General features: G+C 36.5%; 1 protein-coding gene and 1 long non-coding RNA gene across 2 annotated transcripts in view; both read right to left on the reverse strand.

Moving 5' to 3' along the window:
• The window catches only part of LOC107181764, a 23,199-nt gene extending 17,633 nt beyond the window's left edge, over positions 1-5,566 (reverse strand). The window contains exon 1 of the long non-coding RNA XR_001512465.1: positions 5,228-5,566. This is a non-coding gene — a long non-coding RNA (uncharacterized LOC107181764). The remainder of the gene's footprint in view (positions 1-5,227) is intronic.
• Positions 5,567-6,824: 1,258 nt separating this feature from the next.
• Positions 6,825-25,052, reverse strand: part of AP3S1 (adaptor related protein complex 3 sigma 1 subunit) — a 50,846-nt gene continuing 32,618 nt past the window's right edge. Inside the window, exons 4-7 of the mRNA XM_015558438.1 lie at positions 18,010-18,081; positions 16,831-16,938; positions 8,988-9,035; positions 6,825-7,550 (exon numbers count right to left, since the gene is read on the reverse strand). Of these exons, the coding sequence (XP_015413924.1) occupies positions 7,422-7,550; positions 8,988-9,035; positions 16,831-16,938; positions 18,010-18,081 (357 nt within the window). The 3' untranslated portion in view covers positions 6,825-7,421. The remainder of the gene's footprint in view (positions 7,551-8,987; positions 9,036-16,830; positions 16,939-18,009; positions 18,082-25,052) is intronic.

Genomic DNA, 25,052 nt, shown 5'->3' on the forward strand with positions numbered 1-25,052 from the left:
ACTTCTGATTTTGGAGTCTGAGTGAGTTAAGTCAGCACCTGGAGGCCCAGCAGCAAGGTCCTAATGATACCTATTTCCCAACTAGTTAGCATGATAGCTTTTTTTTTTAGCTCTGAAAGACACTTTTTGGGTTAGACTTCAATGAGATGTGGAGGGATGAAAGATGGAGATTCTTTTCTTTGTCAACTATTTTTTTTGATATGAGGAGCTTGAAATGACTGGAGGGCAGCTGTTCATTAAAGGTTAAGATAATTCATGGTGTGCCCCTGAAGGAAGCATTTCATTTCTGGGAACCAAGTCCTCTACACCTAGAGTTGTGAGGACAGGAAGCACAAACTCCCCTACATGCGTCACTGGGAGTGATGTAAGCGGAGTACTCCTACTCTACCGCTTAGTGTTCACCTGTTGGAAACAGAGCGCTATATAAGGGTTGGTATGTTACATCCTGGAGAATGTTCCCCATCTTCACAGGGTATCTATCATCATGTGTGCCTTTTTAAAAGATCTTATATTGCTCTATCAGTCTAGCAGCTTCCGAGTTGGGCAGCAAATGACAAGATCAGTTGATCTCTCTGTTCTGAATTCACTGCTGCACCCCTTTTGCTATGAAGCCCTTTGTGATGCTATGTAGGATCCCAGGTAGGTGCTTGAATAGTGATGTTGGCTATGGCTATGCAACCAGGAAAAAAAAAGCTCATACCCAAATTGTATCAATTCCAGTAAGGATTAATTCATTACCCTTTTCTAAGATGGAAGGGGTCCAAACTTACTTGCCTCCAAGTGGCTGCTTGGTTTTCTCAAGGGAAGGTACTGTATCAGGGGCTCACCACTGATCTCTGTTATTGGTAGATAAAATACAAGGTGGAGCAAAAGTAGGTTTACAGTTGTAAGTACACAAAACTGTTTATTCTTGTATCATTATTTATTAATTGTGGAACTGAGGCTGCCACCCTGACATTGCAGTTAGTTCATTAAGATAATTTACCCATACAAACAACTGTAAACCTACTTTTGCCCCACCCTGTATTTGACACAAGCAGTAGCTAAATCAGCCTTGATGAGTAGAAGGCCCATGCTGTTGGACCATGGGTATCCTCCATTCCTAGCTACTTCATTCAAATTCCCATTGTGCCTAACACTGCAGTGGCCAATAACAGCCACATTAACACTTTGCTGAATCATTCTACTTGGTGGTGTCTTTGCTGATGAGTAACATCCAATTGATTCAAAAACCTTCATATTTTCATGTTCATTCATATAGATCTACCCACATGCCTCTTCCCTAAACTTTCCTGTTCCTGATCTTCTAATCTTTCTTCTTCTAAGTCTTTGGTTAACAACCAAGCCATTAGCTACTGCCTGAGTCTACCTTGTTGATCTGCTCAAAGATACCATATCAGGCACAGCAGATACAAGTGGAGTTACAACTTTGGGGCAGTCCACTGTCATCCTCCAGGATCCAACTCTAGGGAACAGACTGGCCAATTAAATGGGGATGTAATGGAGACCACCATTCTAGCATCTTTTAGGTGTTTAAGTGTGGCACTAATATTTTTCTCCTCCCCAGGATGCATATTGCTATATACTTATTATTGTGGCTGACAGTATGGGGACAATTTCTAAGCTTCCACTTAATCTTCCTTTCTACAATAGTTCTTATCTCATAGGCAAAGGAACTACTATAGAATTTCCCCAAAACACTAACAGATATATTGAGTGATGAGGAAAATTACCTCTAGGTGGACCTGTGGACCCAGTGGGCTCGCTGAGCTAGATGTGGGCTAAGACTGAGTTTATTATTCAGCCCCCTTATGCTCCCACTCGAATACAAACTGGACCTTGCCATGTTTTTGGCTCTAGCTACAACTTCCTGCTCCCTGCCCTGGACTTCTCTGCCACCCCAGTTGGAATGTTATAGTAACCTTCTTGGCACTCCTATAGGCACTCTAATAGGGACAAATGGGCATAATGTTTGGTCTCCAGTTATCAACGTCAACTTGGAAACTATGCCTAATAATCCTCAAAATATTGGGTATTTTCTATTTCCCAGTGTATGGTTACCCAAGTCTCCTTAGAGCAGTGGGAAAATAATTAACATGCACTTGCTGTGGTGTGCAGGGTCCTTCCTCTTTCTGTCAATCAATGAGTTCTGGGTCTGAGAACTGGCTCAGGAACAGAAACTGAACAAGAGTTCATAACATTTTATTGTGATGGCTGCTCTCAGCCTCCTGATCATCCATTTTTTTAAAATTTTATTTCTGATTATAAGATTGGGCAATGCCTTTACTGGTTGGCCATTTATCTGGTGCCTAGGGTTCCATTAACCATCTCTATAGCTTTCTGCAGATCAGGAACTGAGGCTGCCACCCTGACCTTGCAGTTAGTTCATTATTTACCCATTTTGCTCCTGCTAGTTAAGTGCCACAAGCTGGTACCTATTATTTCAGGATCTCATCATCCCCATTGTTATTAGGGCACCCAGATCTATAACACCATTTCCTACCATAAGTCCTGGCCTTAAGAAGAAGACATCCACTACTGAACTTGCTAAATATCCAATGGGGGCTTCAATCTGGGAACTCATATTCTTATGATCTACATAATCTTCAAAAAAATTTTTTATAATTGTCTCCCCTACATTTTCTTTTTCTTCCTCTTCTGGAACTAGTCAGAGGGTGAATTACCTACTGGACAGAGAGTGATCCTCTAATTTTACCTTTTCTTATCCATCTATTTGTCTTTTTTTCCCCTACTTTCTGGGAATCCTCTCAACTTTCTCATCCATTCCTTCATGTTATACTACTTAAAAATATGCCCAAGAGCTTCATCTTGTTCCCCAAATGTTCCTTTCTTGCTCCTATTCTTGACCTTAGCCTGGGTTCCCTAAAAGCAGAGCCTCGAAAGCAGGCTTATACACAGGCAATTTTGAGAACGCAATCCCAGGAAAGTGTAGAAGATGGGCACTAAATGGAGGAGACAAAGTTTAAAATTTAAAAGTAAAAAGAGGATGCAGATAACTGGCTCTCAATCCCAGAGGACTTTCTGAGAAATCTTTTGGAAATATTCTCAGAACTCTAAGGTACAAAAAGGAGAAATGTTTATTCAATTCATGGGTCTCAGATTGGAGTTAATTTTCCCTCAATTCCAAATTGTGCATATAGGAATGTCAAGGTTACTACATTCCAATTGGGGTGGCACAGAAGTCCAGGGCAGGGAACAGACAGTTGTAGCTAGAGCCAAAAACATGGCAAGGTCCAGTTGTAGTTGACCATGAAGAGTTAGTTACTGCAGCAATGTCTGGACTGAGGTTTCTGAAGTGATATACAAAGGGTGTCTGATACAGTGGGACTAGTAATGACTACTTTTAGTTTTTTAAGGTCTTCACTGTTAGTTTCATTATGTTTTGTGTAGGTCTCTATCTTTCAAATCAGCAGCTCTCCTCAAGTGTTTGACGATCTGTGCTGCATGCTCATATGTGAGGCCCTAAAAACCGGACTGCAAGCTATGTGTGCATGGGAGAGGCTTTTCAACAGAAGAGCTCTAGTGAAGGATGATATGGATAGCCCATATCAGTAAGAAAATTTAAAACATCATTAATTGTAGGTCTTTTCTCTTGGGTGAATTTTACTGTGGAAGAAGAGGCTACGATTTCCTGCGGAGAATAGGGTATAAGCCTGACTGCCCACCATCTGGGTGCTGTGGGGACAAAGCACCAATGAGAATGTATCTTTAGGGTAATCACCTGGCTCCTAGTTCAGTTCCCCTGTCCTCAGCTGTGCTTGTACCTGTGGTCTCCTGTAGGGGAGAAAAGGCTGAGGCAATTGCTAAGGTTTGGAATATGGTGAATGGGATAGATAGACCTTTAGGTAATTCTCCCGTTTTCACTTGTACCTCCAATTCCTAAAATCTTCAGGGTTCTGCAGTGCAAATCCACATGCTTCCACAGTTATTCTACTGCCAACTTAAATTTCAGCTACCTCAGTTATATACCTCTCATTTATGTTTTCCAGTTTCCAAAATTATACACCTGTTATCGTCTGATTTTTTTTTACCTTTTGGGTTTATATTATTTAAAAATTCTTTACCATCATTCACTTCAGTGTGGTCTGAGAGAACACAAACATAAATGTGTTTAATAATCAATGTTTAACTGGAAGTTTCTGACTTGTTAATTCCCAAAATATTAAAAGGTTTTAAGTTATTTAATAGCCTGGCTGGCGTGGTTCAATGGTTAAATGTCGACCTATGAACCAGCAGATCACGTTTGATTCCCAGTCAGGGCACATGCCTGGGTTGCAGGCGCTATCCTCTGTGGGGGGCGTGCAGGAGGCAGCCAATCAATGATTCTCTTTCATCACTGATGTTTCTATCTCTCTCTCCCTCTCCCTTCTTCTCTGAAATAAAAAAAATATTTTTAAATAATATCCCTTATCGTGCACCATTCATGAATAAACAGTGTAAATGATTTATAATTAGGGCCATTAAATAACTCACTCTCCCTTTTGCCCTTTCTGCTATGGTTCCTTGATGTTTTTCAAACATCTCAAGCATGCCCTTACATATCTGGGCCTTGCCAATGCTATTTCCTCTGTCTGGATTACTCTTGCCCCACAAATCTCCACAACTCCCTCCTTACTACTTCCAGGTTTTTATTCAAATATTACTTCATCAGTGATGCCTTCCCCTACCCACTCTATGGATCACAATAACAACCCAACTCACTCCCTAACTAGCTACTCCCTATACCCTTTTCTCCAGCTTTATCTATCTCCACAGTACTTATCATCACCTGACATATTACATATTTGTTTGTTTGTGGCCATTTAAATTTATGCTATAATATAAACTATTTTGTTCCCTGCTATATCCAAGTACCTAGAACAAGCCTGGCACATAGCTGATGCTCAGTAAGTATTTACTAAAGGAAAAAGGAGGGGGAAGAGGAGGAATGTTGATTGGTTGTTTGAGCATTGTATTTCATAGAATATAGTGGAAATAAAACCCTTTTGATTGTTTCTTTAGATTAAAGTATGATCTTGCCCAGAGGTTTCCCTAATATGGGCACATCCTTAACAAACAAAACTTAATCTTCCCATAATCCCCACCGCTTCCCCCCATCCCCCTCAAAAAAAAGAAAAAAAAAAAGAGAAAGGAGGCAATACTGCCAGGGTGCCAGGCACTGTGTGTGGTACTGTATATAGCTCCATGAGAACGGGGACTTACTCACCTGGCACAGCAGGCACTTAAACATTTGTCGAATAACTGAAGACCAGGGATCTCCCTGAATGTTGCTTTGTATAACCTTCCTCTAAGACTTTTACACATCTGTGAACTGATGGAAATAATCACCGACTGAACTTCCTGTTGTCTCAACAGGAAGAGGCTTAGAGACAGATTAATTTTATTTAGAAAAAAATAAAGTGACTTTGCTTACATCCCACAAATCTACGAAATGTTTCAGAAAACATTTGGGGAGGGAAGACTAGAACTGTAAGGAAAACCTTGGTCTAATTGGAAGAGGAACCCCCCCCCACTCTTCACAAGGTAAGACCAAATAAGAAAATGTGGGCCATGCCCTAACCGGTTTGGCTCAGTGGATAGAGCGCCAGCCTGCGGACTCAAGGGTCCCAGGTTCGATTCTGGCCAAGGGCATGTACCTTGGTTGCGGGCACATCCCCAGTAGGAGGTGTGCAGGAGGCGGCTAATCGATGTTTCTCTCTCATCGATGTTTCTAACTCTCTCTCCCTCTCCCTTCCTCTCTGTAAAATATCAATAAAATATATTTTTAAAAAAAGAAAGAAAAAAAAATGTGGGCCAATTATGAGAAATCAGAATACGAATGTTAGGACTTAGGAAAATAGTATAGCTTTGACTTTGGGATGGGCCGATCAAGAGGAGTTCCAAAGGGTTTTGTGTTCAAAAGAAACTAAGTATTTGCTAAAATTATTTTTCAATATCTGAGCAAGAAGAGAGCAGACACAAGGTTTAAACCTTTATGTATAAAATGGATTCTACAATTTTTAGAAAAAGATGTCATGTCCCATTCCAGAACTCATCCTAGACAATGTGTTACGAGATACACTACTTTTGATTGTGAAATAATTGGGCTTTAGAATAATTCCGTGAGTTTCCGAATACATTGGAACTGCAGTATTTGAACTTAATTCATGCCGGAAGGCTATTCGAGAAGCGATTTGTTTGAAAACTGAATCATCGCCCCCCTCCCCATTAGAAATAATGTAAATTGAATTCATTCATTCCAGACCCCCAAATGATTCCATTTTAACCTTTCTCAGTTGCATTGTTTTGTGAGCACTTTCATACTCTTAACATTTTAAAATTGTGCTAATTGTCAATTTTGCCATGCCATTTTCAGTAGCCAGATTAGACAATTATTTTTTTTTAAGCTCTATCGTTGTTCTCACAACTTTCCTTTTTCATTTTGCTGCTATCACTAACCTCCTAGGATCCATGGGGACTTACTGTAATATTTAATAATAATAAGCAGCAACAAAAGAAAAAAAAATATTCACAGCACAATTTCCTGAGATGTTAACAATGTGAGGTTTAGTGGTAAACTGACTCAGACTTGCATATTCTCTCCTTTGTTTGCCACCTGAGAAACACGTGACTGATTTATACAGGTATCCGCATGAAAGGGTTGTCCAGTTGAGAATTGAAGTTTTGTTTGACAACCAAGACATTTTTTCCGTGAACAACTTGGTCAAGAATTAAATTGTTCGAGATGGGAGATGCTCGAGAACTGAGGTCTGGCTGTATTAAAGACATGAGTATAAATTTAACACATTGTCATTAACAGCTGCTTAACAGTGATAAAATACACTTTTATTTACTTTGTTGAGTAAGAGGGTCATAAAAATTTATTGCTAACGTAGATATCAGGCGAACAGAAAGGTGCTTTAAGAGTCCAGTTACCTTGGAGTTTATTTAAACTAAGAGGAAAAGGTCATAATGTTTTCATGCAATACATACTTGATTCTTTAAATAACAATTGTGACAAATAACAGAAAGAATTAAGGAATGCTATACTTGTGATCCATACAAAACTCCAGCAACATTTTGAGTAGTACATAATTTAAAGAAATGTTTCAAACACTTTTCGAAATACTGTTGTTGCCAATACATAGAAGCATGCCTTAAGTGGGCATAGGAATGCAGTTTAGAAAAGAAATTTTTAAAAAAATCACACTGAAACTACTCAATTTCTTTAAAATCACTGAACAAGAAAAACAACATTGAACCGCCATACTGAGTTTACACAACTTCTATACAGTACCTTGACTTAAATCCAAGAGCAAAAGGTAAGACTCTCCTCCTCTATTTTTGGTAAACAACTGCATGGTAAACTTAGATGACTTTCCCCCCTGGATTTTACCTGGGAGTGGCCTTTAAAATTTTTTTTATTTAAAAGAGGGCAGGTTTGGCACTTTTATACTGATGTCACCAATGTTAATATTTCTTGGGATCTCAGGAAGATTCATATTCTTTACAGCTGAAACAGCACGGGCTGGAGCTCCCGCTAAGCCAGCCTGTATACAAAAGCAAATAAAAGAAAAAGAAGATGTACAACTCAGGTGCAGCTCACCAAAAAACAGTAAGAATGGAGGACAATAATAAAAGATTTTCATATAACAAGCTAGAGACCAGATGGTAAGTTTGAATTGATATGGGATGGTTACATTGAAATACTAATCTATAAAGAGAAAACAGTTGACACATTAAAAAATACAGTGAATACATGCAATGATAATGTAAAGATTTAAACACAAATTAAACTGTACCACTTGTACATTACACATAATATTCAAATGACTAAAAGCTAGATCTCTACCTAATATCTTGATATAACTGATATATAAGCATGAAGCATATTTTACATTAGTTCTTTATTAAACATCTCATAACAATCATGATATATTCGGGGGTTTTGCTTTTAAAATGACATTTATTATCAATACATGCTGTGAAATAAAAATGAAAAGTAATAGATCATGCTAGTTTAGTTTTTTTACTTAGGGCTAATGCCTTAAAACAATAGATATATACATATATACATATAGACATTATATATATATACATCTATATGTATATAGATATATATATTTTAAATTATGGAGTCTATTCTAAACTTAAAGAAAGTTCTAGGAAACTTAAAAAAAATCAGGCTTTTAAAGTAAAGCCTCAATCCAAAGAGAACAGGTCTGCCAAAAAATGAAACTGCAACAAGAGGATCATTCCAACCTTTGATGAATTAGTAAAGATATAACAATTAAAAATATTCTGTCATAACAAATGGATTCAACAACATATGTTTAGTTTACAAAATACAAATTTAAATAGCATAAATGTAAAAGATAGCATATATAAAATTTAAAATTTATAAATAAAATTTAAAATTCTCAGTACCATTATTGTACAATATTTGGCTTTTATCTTAGTAGGAAAATTTATAATTTTGTGAAGTAATTTTGAAAGAAAATCTGCTTAAAAATAAAAGAAAAATGAACACATCATTTTTCTCAAGTAGCTACAATAACAGTATTTGTATTTTTAAGGATTAATTTATATACCAATTCAATTTCATCAATTTTTAGTCATGCTATATAATAAAGCCAACAAACATCTCAATTCTGTGGCATACATTGTCTTGCACAAAAGATGACAATTAAGTAACAAAAACAAATCTTCAACTTTGATTAGATTACATATATACAGGGGTTGGCAACAGTAGGTTTACAGTTGTTTGTATGGAAAATAATAAAAATAGTACAATAATTAATTAATAATAAGTATAAACTCTACTTTGCTTACAACTGTAAACCTAATTTAGCCCACTCCTATATAAGAAGCAATGTTCATGTTATTAGAGACACTAGTTTTAAAGTCCTGTTTTGTAATTTTAGCTCATTTTTCTTATGTAATCCTACCTCTTTTGTTAATTAAAAAAATAATAATAAAGCTGTTACCTGAGAAAAATCTTGACTGATACAAAATAGGCCAGTGTAAACTATTTGCTGAATAAAGGATACAAACATTGTTAAGCAATGAAATAAAAGTCATGGATTATCAAGTCAGAATTGGAAATAATAGAAAAATCAGTAAAGTAGTATTAATAGAGGTGGTTCACACAGGCAATGCTAAGGGTGATATGGACGAAACACTCCATACGCAATTAGAGACTTAATAGAGCGGAGTCTTCAATTTCTGTAATTTAATAGGGATTAGTTGTTTTAATGTATTATTAAAAATTTTATTGATCTCTACATTTATACCTACCTGAAGTAATGCAGTTTTTGTTACAACTTACTTTTCTCCCATTGCCCCCAAAGACAAAGATATATATGAATATTACTTAGGGTAGCATAAATCATATTGAAAAGGGTCTTTAAGCTGATCATTTCAAGAGAATCAAAGAATAATTAAGTTCAAATAGCTTTCCCATGTTATAGGCTCTCTTCCTTTTAACAGGAAGTATGTTGTCTGCCATGGGCACAAAAATTATTTTACAAAATCACAGATATCCTGGAACTAGTATCATTTTTCCAGGTAGAATAAATTTTATAATTTTTTAAATAACAAACCAATTTGCCACTATTGTTACTTTGAAATTTCTATACAGGGTACAAATGATGACTAGGCTATAGAAAAGTATTGATTAAGATATTTAAATATAAATATTTTTAAAGATATAAATTATTAGAGGATTTTGTGAAAAAGAGAAAGGGTAAATATATGTGTGTTTTACTGGATACTATGATTTATATTATAAATAGTTAAAGTAATTGTTTTCAGTATTAAACTAAATATAATTGTCAAGAAGCCTTCTTTTCCATAATACCCTATACCATGAACAGCTAAACTGAACTTAAGCAGAGAAAATGAGAATAAAAATGCAGTCTGTTATGTTTCATTAGATTAAGTAATTTCTTTGTGACCAAAGATGGTGTCAACAGTTGGCTACTAATGAGAATATATGAAATCAATAGAGCAGTAGATTTAAATAGTATATTTGTGCCAAGTTCTTATTATGTAAAACCAAAAGAAGTTTCTAAGTACAACAAATTACAATTCTTTTAAACATAAGCAGCAAGCCATAGACATGCAAAGGATGATAACTACTCAGAACACGCAAATGGATTAAGAGAATCAAATTATTTCTCAAGCATGTTCAATACTTTTGTGTAGAATGTCATGAATTTAAATGGTACAAAATTTTAAAATTGTGATGTGTATGTCAATTAAGTTTTAAAGAAACATTTTAAGAAAGCAGATTCTACAGAATATAAAATGTTAAGGAAAAATACAAGGACTGTTGATTACTAAGTAGATGCTTATATGAGCTGTTAATGTTTATATACAAAATCTTAGGGCTTAAAAAAAACAAACTTCATGTTACCAGGTAGTCAACATCCTAACTGCTACAAAATCAATTTCATTTTCAGACATCCATGAAAGTGAAGTCTGAAACATTTTATTAAAGAATAAATCATAATTTGCCATTAGAAAATCAATTTGCCAACACTGAAATATAATTTTTATCTTAGTTTTCTTCTCAGTAAAGATATATTCAAAGCAACAAGACAACTTACACTCAAATTTATAGAAATGAAGTTTACCTGACTTCTTAGTAATTTATACAATTTAAAATGTAAAATGACAGTTACAACATAGTTCTTAAAGATTTAGGATTACATAGTTGACACAAGCAGGAAAAAAAGGAATGAAATCCTACTGGAGAAATAACTTGTTTCCATCTATGTTATTTTTACTTGAGCACCACCATGGCACGTAAACTGCAGCAACTCCACTAACAAAAACAAATATATGAACCCAAAGCTGTTAAGAGTATGAATTAGATGAAGGAATGAAGTACAATATATAAAAGAATGGTCATGTTTTCTCTCCCATGAGATTAAATAAACAGAATTAAGAGAAAGAAAACAAAATGAAGTCTGCAAGTATACCAAAATGAGGCCAAACAGATAGAAGACTTATACAGACATACTCTTGGAAATTTCAAGCACTGGAATCACAAAGATAATAATGGATGGATATGATTTTTTTAAATTTTGTTTTTAAATTGCCAGACCCAAAAATAAACAAAATATGTGCAAGCAAAACTAAAAAAGCAGCATTACTAAAATATATTTTAAAAAATCTGAAAGCTTCCTTTCCTCATGCAATTAACTTTCTTGAAGGGGAAAGGAAAGAATCTAAATATTTTATCTAAGACATAAAATACCAACCTACCATCTTAAAATATTTTTTAAGCCTGAAATATAGCAAAAGAAGATGGTAGTTGGAATAATTTGTACATACTAAAACCGTTACCCACCCTTCCTGCTGGAAGTTGGTATATGCACAGTCTAACAGCAAAGTGAAAGAACATCAACATTAATAAACACAATATTAAATGGTTTCAGACTCAAAATCATTAACAAAATAATGGCAGATTTTTAAACATGTTTTGAATGGAATAGAAAATGCCAATATTTTAATTTCTGAATGTATGGTAAAATAACTTTTAATCTGGGAACTTATAAGAGGCTTGCTCTTTGCTTTAAGGGCAGTACCTTAATACTGCAATTATAAACAAAGAGATGAGAAATACTGATGACAATCCTCTAGTGAGTAAGAATATGGTATTTTATTAAAAATTTTATCAACATTAGAATATTTTATATGATCTTCATTTATAGTTTAATTTCTAGCACAGGAAGTGCCTGTGTGAAAATAATATAGTAGACTAATGCCATTCATGGATTTAATATAACTAGTTTTGACCTCAGGGGTCCCCACTGTAATTTTGTAGAACAGAATAACTGCATGTCAACATAGAGGGGCAGAACCAACTCACAGGTTGACTTCCCGACATCTGTTACTTAAGTCCCTTTTCTTATTCTATACTCTTTAAAAATAGAAACTTGATTTAAAAAGTAAAAAAGCTAATTACTAGTTCTAGGTATGGAAGTTAAAAGACCCAAGTGGTTGATGGTTCTTTGTTAGAAAATAGCAATTTAATATAAATTAAAAACTGGAACATTGGCAGTGATTTGGATCAATAGAATGATTTATTTATTTTCTATTGCAAGATAAAGTAATATGGATCTAGGGACCAAATGTGGTACACCCAGCTTCATGATATAGCCTATGATCCTGGGATAGGATCTTAGAAAATCACCTGTCTGATGCTGCTTCTCAAACACATCCAGAAAGCAGTAATTTAGCAGCTAAATAGCTATGCCATATTCTCAATGAGATTTTCCTAATTATAAGGTAGGTAATCTAATTTGTTAAGTTGATAGATTTTTTTCCTTCATGGGGCTCAATAAAGTATTTTTATTTTGAAGTTTTTAAATGGGGGTCTATAAACATTTTCATTTTTCCTGAAATGGCTTTGTACAAAAAAGTTGCTCATCTACAGAGAAATGTTTAAAAAGTAATTCAAACAGTTAACTTATGGTGTAAAAAATTTTTTTCAGAGAAAATTTAGTTTCGTAAAGCTAGGAGTCTATTAAAAACATTTCTAATATTTGCCAATATGCTTCGCAAAAACACTCAAAGTTTATAATATTTTTTGTCTTATTACGACATGTTTGGATGTTAGAGGGTTCCTACAGTAGAAATTCACTTTATTTTGGTAAATATATTTAACTCCATTTTTTAGAACATTTAATTCAATTTTAATAATTTCTGATCTTGTTTTTTATTGGCTACTTTTAATATGTACCTAGTAGTCAAAACTAGTAAAAGCAATTCTGTTAAGACTTTGGAATTGAAGTACTATTTAATAGTCATTGTTCTAAGCCTTCACTGCTTCCTACTTTGTATGCAAAACTTTGAAGGCTCAGATTTTGGTTTTAAATTCAGTTTCCAAAACCTAGAAGGCAATTTTGTGTTAGAATCCTAATTTAGAAAGATGAGGGGGAAAAATCTATGAGTGCTAAAGTAAGATTGGTTCTGCCACATGATGCTCAAAATAAATTCTAAATTTAACATACCAAATAAATTGTCATTTCTACAAAATGTAATTTGTCAGTTAAATGACAATGTTTAAAAATAATAACAAAAAACTTAATCTTTCCTTTCACAATGCAGGCAGACAAAAAAGAACAAAAATGACATTGATGATATACTAGAAAAATACACTAAGTCCAATAAAAGATGAGGAAATTACAAGGAGAAACTAGAATGAAAAATAGGCTACAGGGACTATATGGGTTCATTAACACAAAGAATTTTTGAGTCTGGCCTACATAATTAATTGCCTTTGACATCATTTTGCTTTCCCTTTTGTTAAAGTACATTTTTCTCAAAGTCAGCAATACCTTGTCTACCTGTCCTGTCTGGGAGATTGAAAGATAAAGGTCTGTAAAGAGAAGAATGGAAAGAGCTAGAAAGATCAGGATGTTCGGGAAAAAAAGAGGACTAACTTTAAAAAAGTAGTAACTAAAATCAGAGTCATTTTTCATCTTAAAAATAACATGAAATACATAAAAACTAACAAGTCTCCCCAACCCATCCTCCACCCACAGGGAGTCCTTTCATTCCTAGGCAGCTTCCTGGGTGCCTTTTAGACTTTTCCCAAATCCCACCAACTTCCCAGCTTAACCCCTCCTTTCACAAGATTCCAATGTTACAAGCAAACCATTTTTCTATCAAAGCAGGATAGCCGAAAATACACTGAAAGCATTATCTTTGCTTCTTCTCTCTTTAACCAGTTAATTGCCACGATATTCTGAATTTGATTAAAAAGGTCCTCTGTTTGTGTCTATAGAAGCTTATTGCGTACACATGGTTAAAGATCTGGGTGATCTTTGCTCCTACCTGTGTAGGTATTGGGAATGAAATTGGTTCACTTTTGATTGTTCTCTTTTGATTGATACTACCATTATCCCAAAATAATAAAATCTTTGAAATCTGACAAAGGCACCTAGATAGATCTATGTTATATTTTAAGAGCTTATCTTAAATTAAACCCAGGCTGATTTTTAAAAGATAAATGCTATTCTACATATCACTTAAATTAACTTTAAAAATAAGATAACCAGATCTTGTCATCAATTATGATACTCTGAATTTTAATTAAGCCTTTCATGGTAAGTTTTTGTTCACATAATAGATCTTAATTAAATTAGTAATTTTGGGTTATTCTGCATTCATATGTTTGGTAGATATAACCAATTTAAGTAACCTGGAAATAGAACTCACATGAAAATTTCTGACATTTCAGTGTGTCTAAAATAAAGCTGGTAGACTTCCAAAGATACTTAAAATATATGAAAATTACTGAAAAATTACAAAAAGTCAACATTATATTTCAACACAATTTCTTAAAATATGATCAGGACTAAATAGCCTCACTTTGACTTTTTTATAGCTAAATATTAGCAGACATCACATATAGAGAAACACTTACTGAACATATGTTGGGTTTTATCCCCAATCAGATTTAAAATATACTTTCTTGTAAAGGAGACAAAAAACAAAACTAATGTGGTAGCAGATAACAACTAACTATACATTAAAAGATTATTAGTGGATGAAAATGGGAGGATTCACTAATATTCAGAACTATTTAAAATAGTATAGTATTCTTATAACTTTCTATCAAAAATGTAAATTCTGCATTTCACTGCTCTTTATAAATTAAAAAACTGCTTAACAAAATATCACTGAATAACCAAAAAACAAATATCCATTATGCAATTATTATAGGTCTTTTATGACTTTTGTCAATATTACATACATCACACACTAAGGAGAAAAAAAAAAAAGAAAAGGACACCACCAATGGAAAGGAGTTTAAATACCTGGAAATTTTCAATGTGAAAATTCCAGAAAAGAAGTCTATATATTTTTACAGATGATTACACAGAATTGACAAATTATTACATTCATTCATTTTATAGTGATTAACGGATTGTGTCACTGTCTGTCTCTTGGCATTTAAAATCTGTAACCATCGTTTTGTAATGAAAAGTTTAACAGATGATATAAATTGGCGAGATGCATTAGAGAAGACATCTGGGATTTGAGTTGCGGCAGAGAGGGAGTGGAGGTATTTAGCCTTCTGCCCTATGGTACCACTGAGAAAGGACAGGACCTTTCGGAGGTACCTGTGAAGAAAGGGGAGCAGGACCTCTCCCTCCTCCAGATTCCTACCCTCTAGTGCCAGCCCCCTGTGAACTTCATCCCAAAGTGGAGCTGGGATAGAGCACAGGTTTGGGTGCTGGATGAAAGACAAGGGGGTGATTTGTGAGTCCCATGTAAATTTGTACAGTGAAACATTTATGTTTGCATATATATTTGGTGTGCATGTAAAATGAGCCAATAAACCAGATTGTGTGTAAAAAGAAATTTTCAAATTATAATTTTAAGACTTTAAAAAACTACAGCTTAAAGTTTATAGTAAATCTTTTACTATACATTATATATCGCAAACCAACCACACTAAATAATATTCTGAATTGTTTTCCTTGTCTTAGTTTAATCTAGTTTATATTTTCCCCTTTCAAAAACAATACTTGAAAAATTGGCTATAGAACACACAAAATACATAGTTACTTAAAAGAGCCATAATTTTAAGCTCTTCACTATTACAAGTCTCTCCTTTGGAAAACCAATAGGGATGGTAAATTTAGATAAGAAGAAATTTTAAATAAAATACTGGAAAATGTTTTTATCAAAGTTTCAACTGTTTCTAACCCTCAGATTTCAGATTTACCCATCATCCTGTGTTTTATTCAGTTCTAATGAGCATAGTATTTATTTGTATTAAACTGATCCTTTAAAGTACCAATAAAATAATAATTCTTCAGAACTCACCTGTTGTAACTTAATGCTAACAGTTTTAATATCTTGCTGCTTTTATAGTACTTTATACCAATCAAACATCTGAACTTGTCCTAATAATTATAAAATATATTTTCCTAATCTGAGTTATGACTATAAATACCAACGGTAAGAGTATCCTCAAACATATCACTGAATGAGATACTAAGATGTTATCTACCTAAACTTCTGCTACAGTAATAAATAACCAAAATAATGTGAACTTGAGTGGCTCTGCTAAAGCACCTGTCACTAATATTCAGCCTAGTACATGTGGGAGGAGTCACTAAATCTAAAGTAGGGTTTTATACAATGCTAAAGTGCTGGCTGGTCCCCATTCACCTAACCTAACAGCGCAAAGTTAGCACTGCATAACTAACCAAATCTTTCCTTTACAGAATGCAATAAAAGCCACGACTATATGTATCAACGAATAAAATATATGACTTAGCAAACTGGTCAGTAACCTTTGGGTAGGATCCAGAATTAAAAGATTAAGGCACTGAATTTCCCTTTTCAATATGTACTCAGGCTTGCTAAGCACTTATTATGTCCTCATGAGAATTCCATTGCCTTTTCTCTCCTCTTCCAGAAATAGTTTTATAATGCTAAATTTATATATCTTTAAAATATAAGTTCTAAGATGTCCTTGATAATTACTGACTAATGTTTTAGAAAGCTAATATTCCATTTTCAAGTAAATAATTTCATTTTTAAGCAGTAAGAATTTGGAATTGTGTTAATTACCCAAGGCAGGTATGACCATGGCTAAAAGAAGGATGCACAACTACTTGGGGGGTAGTAGCCACAGAACATCTGGCATACTACAATATGTATATCCCACTTAAAAACTGGATAAGCATACCAATTGTACCTAAAGGTGATACTAAAGGACAAACAGTGAAAGCTACAAATCATGCATAATTTATGACCATGTTTACCACCTTCACTAACTAGAACACTTTCCGTTCTTACCTCAGATTTCTCCAGTTTATTTTGTGCATCAATTTGTGTAACAATCTCATTCATGTTGGTCTCCAATACCATTCCCCCCATCACCATTTCTGCAAGAATATTGTGAACCTAAAGGGAAAAAAATAATACACACCTGTAAAGAAAACTCACTACAAAAACACTTCATAATTCCAGTAGTTTTTGGTTTAAATACTGCTTTGTCTACTTTATGAGCTGTATAATAAAATAATTTGGAATGAAGGCTTAAAACCCACTTTCATCACTACTGTGAAGCTTTAGGTAGTTATATATAACCTCTTTAAGTCTTATTTTAATGGGCTATAAAACAGAGATAATAATAGTATCTCCTTCATAGATTGCTGAAAAAATTAAATGAGGCCATCCATGGAAGTATCCAAAACAAAGAAAATGATCAATAAATATTAGCTTCCTAATTATTTTGTTAGAGAGAAGTGTGAGATAGAAACATCAATGATGAGAATCACCGATCAGCTATCTCCTGTACACCCCACAACCTGGGCATGTGCCCTGACTGGGAAACGAACTGTAACCTCTTGGTTCACAGGTCAACGCTCAACTGAGCCACACCGACCAGGCTGAAGGTAAGGTAATTTTTAAAAATCACTCTTTTGCTAAAAATTTAGGCCACTTATTTCAGACTATTTTATTCAATGGCTTAATAATTCAAAGCAATGTTAAATTACATAAACTTAATACAGAAAAAAATCTATATATAGTAAAAGTAGAATCTCTTTCTTCTAAATTCTGTATTACCAATACCCAATAATACTGATTAGAAAACTCAGTCATTCTTCCCTTCTCTTACCTCCAGCTTTCAATAGGCTATCAGGGTCCTACTCTATTCTCTTTTATCCTTACTATACTGTCTTAGTTCATTTCTTTCTGGACTACTGCAACAGATTCCTAAATTGATTTCTCTGTTTTTAATCTCCCACTTAACAATCCAACTTCCAAAAAAGAGCCACCTCTCCTTTTCTGTCTGTGAAAATATCTACTAATCCTTAAAAATCAAGTTTAAATGTAATTTCCTCCATTCACACAATCCTAGGAAGAGAATAAAAATAGCCTTATTCACTAAATCCATTTTTACTTTGGCAAATATAACAACATTTTTCTCAGGTAAAAAGCTTAGAAGATTTAACAATATAGAAGTAGTACCTTGTCTACATGGAAAATTAAATCCAGTTCACATACATTTTCAAAACACTTGTCTAATGTTTCCACAAATACCTAAGGAAAAAGAAAAGAGAAAAAGTTAAAAGCTTTCGAGAACTGTGTAAGTTCATTCAAATCTATTATCTACAAGGCAGACAATGTTGTGACAAAAACTTTTATAAATCTATTATTACACTAGAGGCCCGGTGCACGAAATTCATGCACAGGAGGGGTGTGTGTGTCCCTCAGCTCAGCCTGTACCTTTTCCAATCTGGGAACACTCGGGGGATGTCTGACTGCCAATTTAAAACCCTCTCACAATCCGGGACTGCTGGCTACCAACCGCTCGCCTGCCTGCCTGCCTGCCTGATTACCCGTAACCGCTTCTGCCTGCCAGCCTGAACACCCCCTAACCACTCCCCTGCCAGCCCGATTGCTCCCAACTGATCTCCCCTGCCGGCCTGATCACCCCCAACTGACCTCTCTTGCCAGCCCAGTCGCCCTCAACTGTCCTCCCCTGCCGGCCATCTTGTGATGACATGGGGGTGGCCATCTTGTGAGGGTGTGACAGTCAATTTGCATATTACCGCTTTATTATATAGAATATCTGTTTTTTAATTAAAACATTATATTAAGTGCAAAATAAGTATTATAAACTATTCTTCATGTAAACTACTTTTCAATACATTAATATATAAAACAACTTTGCTGAAAATAAGAACTAGAAATTCTTAGCACCTTTTACCTACAAAGCACCGGAAAATACTCAAATCAAGCTCCCTATCCTCATGGGAGGAAAAAGAAAGCTTATTAGTATTTTATCGGGCCTTGGCTTGTGTGGCTCAGTTGGTTGAGCATAGTCCCATGAACCAAAAGGTCACTGTTTTGATTCCCAGTCAGGGCACATGCCCAGGTTGTGGATTCAATCTCCGGTCAGTGTGTGTGTGTGTGTGAGGCAACCAATTGATATTTCTCCCTCATACTGCTCTCTACCTCTTCTCTCCCTCTCTCTAAAATCAATAATAAAAAATTCAAATATCTTGTTAAAAGATTAAGTTGAAGAAGTTGGTCAAGACCTAACATTTTTACATGAAGGATAATTATCATGTAGCATAAATCATGTCCGCAGGCCGATGCTCTATCCACTGAGCCAAACCGGTTAGGGCAAAAAAAACATATTTTTTAAAGAGAAGAATTTTATCAGGATAGATGGGCATAGTCCAAGTCACTATCACATCTAATGTAACCAGTAATTCCCAATTAGCAAATCAGTATAAAAGATCTCTAAAAATTACTTATGGAAAGAACAGTCTTTGGAATCAGACTTCCTGGGTTCAAACTCTGGCTTGAATACCTTCTATGACCATATATGAGAAAGGATTAACTCAGCCAACATGGCTTGCTGAAACCTACACATTCCCTGAAATGATCTGACTTCAGACTAGCCTTCAGCTAGCTCCTGGGAACCGAGCCCTTGGAAAATACTGTCTGACGGGAGTGTTTAATGGGCCTGTGGTCTTGGGCCACACTGTACAGTATGAGCAGTTTATGCTACCAGTATGATTTATGGCAAACATCTCTTTTTCTCTGAGGTTCAGGAACTTAATAATCAAGGTCAGTCACACAGGTGCTACATACCTATATGACTGACCCCGAATAAAAATTCTGGGCACCCAGGCTAAGATGAGCTTCCCTGGTTGGGAACACTTTCCACATATCATCATTTATCACTTCGTGGGGAATTAAGCACATCTGTGTGACTCCAGCAGGAAGGGACACCTGGAAGATTGCACCTGGTTCCATCAGACTTTTCCTCACATGTTTTTATGATTTTACTCTGTATCCTTTCACAATAAACGCTCACCATGAGCCTAGCAACTTCTGAGTCCTGTGAATTCTAGTAAATCATTCAGATGACCTTGGGACCTCTGATACAAACAATTTCTAAAATTTTACCTATCTGTATTTCTATTCCCACTACCTTTCTCAATAGCAGCTTTCACAGACAGAGTAACTATTCAATTTATCATCCAAATGGGGGAGGCAGTATTAAGAGTAAAAAAGAGCAGCCATTAATTATTATTATCCTACTAGAGGCCCGATGCATGGAATTTGTTCACTGGGCGGGTGTCCCTCAGCCCAGCCTGCTCCCTCTCACAGTCTGGGAGCCCTCAGGGGGTGTCCTACTGACAGCTTGTGGGGAGCAGGCCTAAGCCAGTCTGGCCACGGCAGCTCGGAGCACGCCCCCCTGGGCAAGTCTGTGGGTCCACTGCGGGTGTTGCTCCCAGGGCAGGCAGCACAGTGTGCCTGCCCTCAAACCCCTGGTGGGAGTGGCCTCAGGGATGGGCGGCACCAGGGCTGAGGGGGTGGGGGTGGGGGTTCTGAGCCACGCCCCCAGCCCTGGTGTGTGGTGTGTGTCTATTGGGGCTGGGGGCTTGCTCTGAGTTGGTCATGATGTCCCAGCCTAATTTGCATCTTTCTCTCTTATTATATAGGATATAATAAAAGCCTAATATGCAAATTGTCCCATTGGGCACTCGTTCGACCGGGAGTTTAACTGGGAGACCAGGAGTTCAACCAGGAAATCGAGAGTTCAACCAGGAGACCAGGAATTCAACCGCTCACTATGACGTGCGCTGACTACCAGGGGCAGCACAGAACATGGCGGTCATTGGCAATGTGGTGCTGGCAGCAAGCGGCAGTGGAGGCACTGCTGGTAGTGATAGGTCTGACGAGAGCGGGACCGCAGCAGGATAGTGGAGCAGGTAAGTGGGCGGCGCCACGCTAAGGTGGGTGTGAGCAGGTGCCCAGGTGCTACCCAGGGCCCAGAGGTCAGCTGGAACCTGCCCTTCCACTCCAGACGCTCGTGCTTTAATCACCAGCCAGACCTAGGGACTGTACCCATGCATGAATTTAATTCATCAGGCCTCTAGTTATGTTATAATAATAGATGCGATGTTATCATAATAAAACAACAGCTTGCAACAACAGATGTGAGCAGGACTGTTCCTAGCATATTGAAATGTATGGTCACCCTATTCAGAGGTGATCCAATGGGACAGAGAGTAAATTCTAAATAGCAGGTTTCTTGCTATAACTGCTCTTCAGTAAAATGTCATAATTACATATTCTTAATTTAGGAAAATAATTCCTAAGACTTAATGCACTCAAATGTTAAATTTGGCTTTAAAGAAATCAAAGACCCTCTTCAAAAAACTTTCCAACATGAATAACACATGGACACAGACAGTACGGTGGTGGAGGTATGGGGTGGGAGGGCAGGGGCAGGCAATAAAGGGGTCAGTGGGAGAAAAAAGGGGACATATCTAATACTTTCAACAATAAAGATTTTTTAAAAAAATTTCCATTACTTTTCTTTTCATTTAGTAAAATTACTTAATATAATTAGAAATCTAGTGCCCCCAAATAGATACACACTGCCAATCTGTTACATGGAGAAGGCCAATACAAAACTAATAATTTATAAACTGAAGTAAAAAATATAAGAAAATAAATTAATGGTTCTAGCCAGAACAAAAAGAATAATAATAAAGTTGCTATTGCACTCTATTTCACAAGAAGTATTTTTTTAAAAGGAAAACACGAGTAGTGAATAGTAAATAGCACCCTCTTGTGTTTCATCTTTAAAAAAATATAAAGTTTAAAGTCAATTTCAATATACCAATTATTTACTAAATAGCTACTCATTAATCTATGTCTTCAAGGAATTCAAAGACTAGTGGAAGAAAAATTATTTTTAATTTACTAAGAGAATTGTGTTTTACATTTTCCTTCTTTTTAATAATACCTAGTTTAAACAAAATAGCTATTTAATTCTAAGTCTCAGCTTCTTCATTTGGGCATATTCATGGCACCTATCCCATAGAGTTGTTTTAGTGATTAAATGAATAAATACAAAGGGCTGCGAACAGTGTCTCACTAAAAAAAGTACTATATATACGTTAGCTAGTACTATAATCTACACTAATAAAAGAGAAACATGGTAATTGGCGTACGACCGCTACCCTTTTCATTGGCTAATCAGTTAATATGCAAATTAACTGTCAGCCAAGATGGCGGCCGGCAGCCAGGCAGCTTGAAACTAACATGAGGCTTGCTTGCTTCAGTGACGGGGGACTCCAATGTTCCCTGCCTGCTGCTGCAGGCCTCTGAGCCTTTAGTTTAAAAAACTATGTAACAAATACCATCGGACTTCAGCCAGCAGGATTGCAAAATTGGAAGCAAAGGCCATAAACCTACTTTCAGCCGCGGAGGCCTAAGAGCTGGAGCCAAGCCTCATAGCTAAAGCTGGCCCAGAATAAAAAAGAAAAAAAAAAAGGAGCAGTTGGGAGCTTCAGTCTCCCCCAGCCTGAAAACAGCCCTCAGCCCCGCACCCAGCGTGGCCAGGCACCCCAGTGGGGACCCCCACCCTGATCCAGGACCCCCTTCAGGGCAAACCAGCCGGCACAACGCATGCACCAGGCCTCTACCCTATATAGTAAAAGGGTAATATGCCTCCCAGCACGGGGATCAGCAGAGCCATGAGGCCTCCTGGCACCGGGGTCAGCGTGACAGGGGGCAGCGCCCAAACCCCCTGATCGCCCTGTGGCTCTGTGTGTGACAGGGGGGCGGGGCCACAACATCCCTATCCACCCTGCTCTGTTTGTGACAGGGGAAAGCGCCCCAACCCCCTGATCGGCCCTGCTCTGTGCGTGACAGGGTACAGAGCTCCAACTCCCCTGATGGGCCCTGCTCTGTGAGTGACAGGGGACAGTGCCCCAACCCCGAATGACCCTGCTCTGTGCATGACAGGGGGCAGCGCCCCAACTCCCCAATCGGCCCTGCTCTAAGCCTGACCAGGGGCTGCATCTAGGGATTGGGCCTGCCCTCTGCCACCCAGGAGCAGGCCTAAGCCAGCAGGTCATTATCTCCCGAGGGGTCCCAGACTGTGAGAGGGCACAGGCCGGGCTGAGGGACCTCCCCTTCCCCCTGAGTGCACAAATTTTTGTGCACCGGGCCTCTAGTACTATATATAAAATTTCTTTCTGAGTTTGGGGACTTCTGTTAAATTTCAGGAGGACTTTATCCTACTGTTTCTAAGCTATAATATTAAATGAAGTACATAAATGTAAAACTAACAAGTTATAAGATAGAAAAGGTTTTAAGCCGAAGAATAGTAGGAATAAACTTAAGAATACAAATAGAATGGCAAATGGTCTAAAAAAAATATTTTCTTAGCAGCAAGATATTCTAGAGCAGTGGTTCTCAACCTTCCTAATGCCGTGACACTTTAATACAGTACCTCATGTTGTGGTGACCCCCAATTTCACTGTTACAAATTGAACATAATTAAAGCATAGTGATTAATCACAAAAACAATATGTAATTATATATGTGTTTTCCAATGGTCTTAGGCGATCCCTGTGAAAGGGTCGTTCGACCCCCAAAGGGGTCGTGACCCACATGTTGAGAAACGCTGTTCCAGAGAGATAATTGGTTTCACTCAAACCAAGAATAAAATATGCCACTAAAAATATACCAATAAAGCTAGGGAAGAGAGACTGAACTTAAAAATCAGATCAAGTACCTTTAAAGAAAAATTATGACTGTAGTCTAGGTACACACTCCAATGTATACCACTGAATAATATTCATAACCTTAAAGGTATGACTGGATTTGCACTAAACCTGACCTGGACACTAATGTGCCAATGATTATAATCCTAGTAAAAATAGAGACATTTATTGTGCATATACTACGAGAAAGAGAGAGATTTTTGTGAGAAACTTCAATCAGTTGCCTTCTCGCATGCACCCCAAGCAGAGATCAAATCTGCAACCTAGGTATGTGCCCTGAACAGAATTGAACCCACAACCTTTTCGTGTATAGGGAGACCCTCCAACCGAGCCACATCAGCCAGGGCTAAATTTTCAATTTCAATATGAAGGAACTACCTGTATTTTATATTCATGTCATAATGATTCTGAAAGAGATCACATCACTAATTCTTTTTGTGCGATTATTTCTCTTAGAAAAGGTTAGCAATGATAAACTATCATTTATTGAGTCTATACTATTATAGCAGTGTTACTGTTCCAAGTGCTCTAAGTAGATTATTTTTTAACCCTTCACAGTAAACCCATAAGGCAGGTACTTTTATCTAAAGCAAAAAGTTAACTACTAACACAGTTATGTAGTGAAGTCTTTATTAAATTCCAGAAAGTCTCACTGCAGAACCAACATTCTTATTTACTAGGAATAACCCTTTCAACAACAATAAAAAACAGCACTTTGTTTTCAATGTAGTAAAAAGTAATTATTTAGAATATTTGGAAAATAAAGAAAAGCATAAAGCAAATTTTTAAGTTTCCATATTTTTACCACCCACATTAACCTAGAATTGTGCAAAACAAAAACTGCTTGTACTACAGGAAATTACATTGTAGCCCCTGCATTGAAGTGACTTAATATGATTTGTACGTTGGATTTAGAAATCTAAGGAAGAACTGGGGTTTTGAGTTTGTAAGACTAATATGTCAAATGTTAATTTTAAAAATGAAAGTAGCCTCTGATTATTTTTTTCTGCACAAAAGCCAATCATGAGAATATTTAAAAACACATACTGATATAAATTATTAGAACTATATTGAAACTTCCAAGCAAGTTGATTTTAAGAATAATATGTGGCCCTAACTGGCTTGGCTCAGTGGATAGAGCGGCTGCCTGTGGACTGAAGGGTCCCAGGTTCGATTCCGGTCAAGGGCATGTATCTTGGTTGCGGGCACATCCCCAAGTAGGGGGTGTGCAGGAGGCACTGATCGATGTTTCTCTCTCTTATTCCCTCTCATCGATCTATTCCTCTCCCTTCCTCTCTGTAAAATATCAATAAAAAAATGTATTAAATACAATTTTTTTCTCATGCCCTTTGCCCTGTGTAGAGATGGACATGGAAGGAGGAAAGAAACTAGCTGGCAGACCTTGCCTCTGATCTATCCTGAGTGCCTTGTATTCATGGGCTCAGTACAGGGCACACAGTCCATTCTGCT

This window comes from Myotis davidii, unplaced genomic scaffold (assembly GCF_000327345.1).
Source record: "Myotis davidii unplaced genomic scaffold, ASM32734v1 scaffold130, whole genome shotgun sequence".
In the NCBI taxonomy this organism is placed as follows: domain Eukaryota; kingdom Metazoa; phylum Chordata; class Mammalia; order Chiroptera; family Vespertilionidae; genus Myotis; species Myotis davidii.